The sequence below is a fragment of the Penaeus japonicus genome, unplaced genomic scaffold (assembly GCF_977035675.1).
Source record: "Penaeus japonicus unplaced genomic scaffold, GWHDUDI00000001_assembly GWHDUDI00000007, whole genome shotgun sequence".
Lineage (NCBI taxonomy): Eukaryota > Metazoa > Arthropoda > Malacostraca > Decapoda > Penaeidae > Penaeus > Penaeus japonicus.
In genome coordinates this window covers 27373683-27381182 of record NW_028234409.1, presented here as the reverse complement: position 1 = coordinate 27381182, position 7500 = coordinate 27373683, and the positions used below count along the sequence as shown (strand labels likewise).

The following is a 7500-nucleotide window of genomic DNA, read 5'->3' as shown; positions in this document are numbered from 1 at the left end:
ATTAATCAGTGAAAGATGTTCTATCAGCCACAATACTTGGTACCTAGAGCCACACTGGTAACACGAGTTATAATACCATTAGTGTTACCACGCTAAAGATCCACAATACAGCAGCTGTGTCGATAGAAAGTTATTTGAGAAATAAAAGAACACGCCATTATCTCTTATTTCTATCTGATGCGATCTCAAGGAGGGTGGGAAAGGTGGCACTTGTTTTGGGTGACTGCGAGAGATTCAACCTCAAACTGGCACTCTGGGTAGGATTACAGAACATCCGCTCTTTGTGAGAGGATTATCGACTGAAACTACTGTGTATTGGGCTACCACAGAGGTTCTATGATTTCATTCAGAGTAGCCTGAATGCAGTTTCAAAAGAAGTGGAGTCGTGGGCTGGAAGAGCTATCGTTTAATCCGTTAGGATAGACATTTTAGAAAGGTCTACTCTCATTAGAATTACATTATATTTATGTCATCTGAAATAGCGATGTAAATATGGATATCTGAAGGACGGAAATGAGACGAAACATTATTGTGTTACACTTTTATTGTATATCATAAGAATATACATTATAACAAAATATAAAATTACAGTTTACATGAGTAATACCATTGTATATCATAAAAATATACACTATAACAAAATATAAAATTATAGTTTACATAAACATGATTCTTACACTAATGAAAGACCAAAACTAACACGTTTCCAACTAAAGAAATTATACTTACGATATAAGCGCATCCCAATGTGGGCTAATAGAGAGCAAAGGCTTAGGCATTACAAATCTACAGTAGAACACATGAGGCATATATAACATGCCTTATACATAGATTCACAAGGCATGTACAACGTGAGTATGAGTCACGCCTAAAATTTCTGCATACTGCTGAGGTTTTTTTTTTTGCTGATTGAAAAATAAAAATATTTTTCATATCAGCTTCCTGGAAGAATACACGTTTATGAATGCAGACCTTGCATTTGGTACACTGTTTTTGTCAGTCTTGGAATATCCTGACTGAATACCCGACGATACAAGAAACAACCTCGTATATATGGTAGTCAGTTTTGGTATAACACGTATTTCGGAAATAATACCATCGCCTTAAAAATAACTAGTGATGATAAAATGAAAAAAAAAAAAAAAAAAAACGATGCTAATGACAGATTGTTTTCCGGGTAACTATACCTACTACTGCTTTTCCTTTGTAAAAAGTAAGGACTTTATTACATACAGTAGTTTGCATAACATAAAAAATGCAAAAAAAAAGTATATGAAAAAAGTGATTTACGTAGTCATCTAGCTTCTTACAATTAATATAAAACTTATATATTCACCGAAGTGTAATTGAAAGAGTCAATCTTATCTTATCTTACACTGCAGCATCATTGTCATGTTATATCTCTCCTGGCTGAAAGGGGGAATCCCCCAAAGACACAATTAGAATGTCAGATTTGTGTTTGTAGCGGCATATGTACACGTGTATTTCAGTGTACAGTATATATATTTGTATTTCACGAAAAACTGCAATAAAGCAACATATTTTCAGATGAGATATATAGAAAAAAAATATATGCCTCTGAGTTAAGCGAAAAACGGTTTATACCAAACGTATGAAAATTCGTACATGCATTTGAACATCTGGGAAAAAATATACCCCTTACAGAAAATGCAAATAGTGAAATCTATAATATTCACATGTCTCCCTACATAATGACAGATATGAAATATGTTATCCATGCTTATTGAAAAAAAAAGTGGATTACCTGGTACATTGCTGTTTTTGTTATCATTTCTTTTTTGTTTGTTTGTTTGTTTTATTTCTAGTGATGATACGGTGTTACTATTATCTTTGCAATCGGCATTACCTTCAAAACCATCATAATTTTTCTTCAATGATAAAATGTCATATACATACCTGTATCCGACGCGAGTAACAATACATAATTTCATATCACACAAACCACAGAATACCATCAGCACAGAAACACGTGCTTTTACAAAAAAAAATAATAATAATGAAAAAAAATAATAAATGATAATAATAATAATAAAAAATAATAATAATAAAAAAGAGTAATAATAATAATAATGATAATAAATAAAACAATAAATAATAATAATAATAATAATAATAATAATAATAATAATGATAAAAAATTAAACAATAGTTATAATAATAATAATAAATAAAACAATAAATAATAATAATAATAATAATAATAATAATAATAAAGCACACACAACACCTCTCAAATACATCAACACATCTCCTCATCCTCAAAAAAAAAAAAAAAAAAAAAAAAAAAAGATAATAATAATAATAATAATAATAATAATAATAATAATAATAACACAAAAATCATGGCACATTCAAAACACACCCCTACTACAAAACCAACAGTGCTATGACACCACATCGTTCTTAAAATACAACGACAGAACGAGCAGAACAGAAACGACATAGAGAGAAGACAAAGCACGGACACATGAGGAACGACCGCTGTAAATAGGACAATAGGGACACTGATATGAACCGCAGACTTCACAGATGTCCAGAAGGGCGAGAGGTGTTGCGTTGATCATCACCATCTCGAAGTGTTCTGGAAAGATGGAAATATAGTGAGGAAATATGGTGAGACATTGAGTATGTTGAAGGAACGTGGGTGTAGTGTTGGTTAGTTTACTGAATTAATTGATGATAAGATTTTTTTTTAATATTATTATTGTTGTCATTTCAATATGATTATTATCGTCATTGATATAACTTTATTATTGATAATGTATTGATAATGATTTCTACATTATTGTTGCAACTAATAGCTTATGATAATATTGAATGTACTTATAACCATGATTTATCATCATAACTATTGTTGAGAATATCATTAAAGTAATTATAATCGTCATGTTATTATTCATATTACTATTATTATTGCAATTATTGTTATTGTCGACATCCTTATTATTGTTATTATCATCCTTACCTTTATCATTATCTGCATCATCGTCATAATTATCATCACATAATTGTTATTATCATCATTATTAGTATCATTATCATCGTTGTCATGGCTATCATTGTTATAATTATTCTCATTAATATAGCTATCTGTATTATCATTATTATCATTGTTACAATCATCACTATCATCCTAACTGTTATGATAATCATAATTATCATTATCACCATCATGATATTTATCATCATCACCGTTATAATCATTAACATCCTTATCCTTAACGTTATAATTGTATTAATCGTTATCAACATTACTATTGCTATTATCGGCGTCATTATCATCATTATCGCCGTCGTCAATATTCATCATTATCATTATCACAGTCGCTATTGTTACTTCATCATTAACATTGTCATTGTTATTATCATTATTATTATATCATCACTACAATTATCCTCAGGATTATCATACACTTTTATCTCTATGATAGCTAATATTTTAATGATTATGGCTACCATTGCCATTACTGTCATCGTCATAATTAAAGTAGTTTGAATCATATACATCCATGCAATTGTATTCATCATTATCATAACCATAAGCATCATCATTACCCTTATTATTATCATCAACATCACCTTTGGTTTATTTATAGATAATAGAAGTTAAAGGAAAGCTTGAGCCTTGTATTCTTTTTTTTTCTTTCTTTTTTACATCATGAAAAATTAAGTTACCTTTGCTGTCTTTTGACTGTCTAGAACTATATGCCATTGTAAAGGTATGTAGACCCAACGTGTACTTACTGAGACGTATTGCAATTAAGATCGTTAACATTAATAACAAAATAAACCATAATTGGCACCAGGGAGAAAAATAAATCAGACAGCACCAGCAAGATTGACATACGTACCAGGAGCAAATAATTCCATTATTGTAGCAGAGCGGACAGCTGTCAGATTCGCCGCAGGATACCAGCGCTGTATGTCGTAGCTGAAGCATTGTTTCTTGATTGATGGTATCTGCAAGGGATTAATGCACTGGCTCATTGTTTGTTTACTTAAATTGTGTGAATTTAGTAGTAGTTTGACTAGGGTAAACTACACTAAAAGAAGTTTTAATAGCTATCGCTAAGCGTATTGCAGATCAGTTGTTGTTGTTTTTTTGTTCAATAAATCAAGTATATATGCAAACTTCTAAAGCCTCAGATTAAGGAATAAAAAAACTTACAGATTCAAATTGCCAGAAGACGTGCGTATGTGTAGTGTGAACGTTTCGTATTTCTGGAAAAGTGCCGTTTTCTTTGATTCCCGAAGCAGTGACTTCAGCAATAGGTTGAAAGAAAATATAACCGGTTGGGATTTCGATTTCCACCAGCGCAGCGTGGCTTGTGTGACTGTCTTCTGTAGCTAACCATCTAGAAAAAGACATATATCATTCTTCCGAGACACGATATGAAAATATAAAAAACTAAACTTCTTTTCGCCCCATTATGTACCAAAAACACTTTCAAATGAGAATCAATTACGAAGACACAACCACACGTCGATCCCTCACTTACTGTGCGCAAACAGTCGTGGTGATGAGCGACTTGTTTCTGAACTGGTGGTATCTCTCGACGACGCTGAGATCGAAGTACTTCTTGTGGGGTTCCTCGATGAACCTGAGGACGTCGACGCCCCATGAGACGTCCAGCTGAGCCACCGCCTGGCCTGAACCCTTGGCGATGAGGTTGATGTGGCCCCAGACGTTCTCCAGCTGGGAGGAAAGGGTTGTTCGGTTACGTAGGTTTTGGAAAGAGCAACTCTCCCTGGGATTGCTGTTAGTAATTAAAATCATATCATTTTGTTGTGATTATCATTGTTGTTATCATCATTATTGCTGCTATCATTATTACCATCACCATTATTCTTGTTACTATAATTGTCATTATTATCATAATCATCATTATAGTCCCATTGCTATTATCTTTATTATCGGTATCAAAGACAGCATTAGCATAAGTATTAGTATTAGTACCATTGCCATGTTAAACTCTGCTGTATTTCTAAACATGAAATTGCTCATAACAATGCTCTCTTTTTAAAAAGATAAACACTTGAAGGCGATATACACATTATGCCCCCTCTTTTAACATTAAATATTTTAGTTTTTGAGAGTACATACCTCGAAGCTGTGATAAGAGGCTGTCGAAACGTTACTGATAGACAGGTGGATAGACTGAGTTTCCTCCGACGTGACGTCCAGCGTGCATTCGATCTCCGTTAAGTCACGAAGTCGAGCTATGAAAGCGTACTCCGCCAGCGCTTCCATAGCCACTACTGTATCCTGCAAGGGACATTAGGATTATTGGTCATGCAAATGAACCTTCATATAATCATAATGAAATGAAGACAACTTTCTTAAATATTATTCAACCGCAAAATACTTACAACAGTGGACATGAAAGCCCTGTCCCAGTCTCTCACGGCATTGAGCCAACGCATGACCCGTTCTGTGGTGGCTGTGACGCCTTCCCTGGCCAGTAAGACCAAGAGCGCGTAGCTCGTGCTCTCTACGGCGTGGGAATCCCATTCTTGAAGTTCTCGTGGAAGGAGAAAGGCTCTTTGACTCGTTTCCTGCCGCCGAGTGTGAGCCTTCATGCGGGTGCGGGACCAGTAGCTCATACCACCTGTGGTTGTGGTTGAGAGATACTTATGGCGTGTCTTATTGTGGATGAGCATTTCCAGAGCAAATGTGTGAAAACTTCACTGTGACTTCACAAGATGAAAAAATGATTTATAAAATGTTTGATCATATTCTTTACAATCTCTCTCTCTCTCTCTCTCTCTCTCTCTCTCTCTCTCTCTCTCTCTCACTCACTCACTCACTCTCACTCTCTCTCTCTCTCTCTCTCTCTCTCTCTCTCTCTCTCTCTCTCTCTCTCTTACCATCGGTCCACATCATGGCCTCCAGTTTGGCGGCGGCTGCATTCGCCAAAGAGCTTCCCATGAGAGTCAGGGCATGTGCAGTCAACGCCACGTGGTAACTGTCGTTCAAGTGCACTAACTGACTCTCTAAAAATCTGAAAACGAATAACCCTTAATAACCTCGATGTATCATCAATGGGAAATCAAAACAATTATAACTGAGTGGGATTACTATCATTATCATTGATCGTATCTCACCTGACGGCCCGAGCTCGTCCACGAATGGCGTGATCCCGAGTACTGCCTTGGAGACTAGCAAGACCTTTGTGCAGGACGAGGAAAACTAATGCTGTAAGAGGTACTGAAGACGACTTGCCGGTCTTCTTGGCCTGTAGAGAGAAGAGGAAGATTACTTATATAATGTTTAGTCTTTTAACTCCGTGTTAGACTCTTGGTTACAAAATGTTTGGTGATATTCGCCCTCAAATAAAATGACAGACTTTTCCCATAAACTCTCGTGAATTAGATAATACGTTGCGCGATCGAAAACGAAGATTGTAATGGAAATTGCGGCCTATGGAACTCCGTCATGTAAATCCAAAAATAGGCATCGTTGCAGACATTTTTTCGTCACTCCTTATCATAAAACAATAAAACTCAATATTGCATTCGAATTTGACACACAAAAAGCTACCTTGCTGTCTAAAGCAAAAGATCCTTCTTCCTGGAAGCCTCCATCTGCCATCTGGTGGCGAAGCAGGAACACTACGCCTTTCCTGATAATTCGCGGGTCAATATATAACAGATTCTCCCAGTCTTCGTGCTGGGCTGCCAAGAGAATGTTTATCACCCTAGCGGTCACCCTGGAAAAACAGAGGAAATAATTAATGTTGTTCAGATTTCTAGGAAATTGTTTCAATCTTGTCTATTCCAAGAAGCGCTAATAATAGTAAGATACATTTAACAGACTCTGAAAAAGTCATATAAATGTTTCCATAGATGATTTATTCGTTGGAACCATAGACTTAAGATAAAGAAATTCCCAAAACGAGAACAAAAAAAACATTTTGCATTAACTTTAGAAAAATATAAATAAACGATGACATTTATTAGCAATATAAAAAACTGAAACGTAAATATAAGACTTTACCAAACATTTGGCGGAGTGAAAGCCCACATGCTAAATCCACCATCTCGACAGCGCCACATAAGACCCGCCAACTGCACCGTCAGGTATTCAAATGAGTCCTTTGCCGAAGCCATGTCCAGCTACGGAAAAATAGATGTGAATTTTGAATATGATTTCTTCGTTTCAGTTACTGTCATTTGGAATCGTATTCTTATTGCAGCAAATTGTGTGATTATGAGTAAAATATTTTGTAGTATTTTCGACGTTTGGTATCACTCGAACGCTTAGGTTTGATTGAATGGTGATCGTAGTGTCATTCTTTTTTCGTTGTAATATGTATTTATATATGTGTGTGTGTGTGTGTGTGTGTGTGTGTGTGTGTGTGTGTGTGTGTGTGTGTGTGTGTGTGTGTGTGTGTGTGTGTGTGTGTGTACATGTGTGTGTGTAAGTGAGAGAGAGAGAGAGAGAGAGAGAGAGAGAGAGAGAGAGAGAGAGAGAGAGAG

The 7500-nt window shown here is 35.3% G+C and overlaps 1 protein-coding gene across 1 annotated transcript in view; it reads right to left on the bottom strand.

The window, feature by feature from the left end:
* Positions 1 to 526: 526 nt before the first annotated feature.
* LOC122263415 (CD109 antigen) overlaps positions 527 to 7500 on the bottom strand; it is an 89153-nt gene continuing 82179 nt past the window's right edge. The window contains exons 27-36 of the mRNA XM_043031824.2: positions 7019 to 7137; positions 6563 to 6731; positions 6127 to 6257; positions 5890 to 6023; positions 5392 to 5630; positions 5126 to 5287; positions 4521 to 4717; positions 4190 to 4376; positions 3873 to 3981; positions 527 to 2602 (exon numbers count right to left, since the gene is read on the bottom strand). Of these exons, the coding sequence (XP_042887758.2) occupies positions 2406 to 2602; positions 3873 to 3981; positions 4190 to 4376; positions 4521 to 4717; positions 5126 to 5287; positions 5392 to 5630; positions 5890 to 6023; positions 6127 to 6257; positions 6563 to 6731; positions 7019 to 7137 (1644 nt within the window). The 3' untranslated portion in view covers positions 527 to 2405. The remainder of the gene's footprint in view (positions 2603 to 3872; positions 3982 to 4189; positions 4377 to 4520; positions 4718 to 5125; positions 5288 to 5391; positions 5631 to 5889; positions 6024 to 6126; positions 6258 to 6562; positions 6732 to 7018; positions 7138 to 7500) is intronic.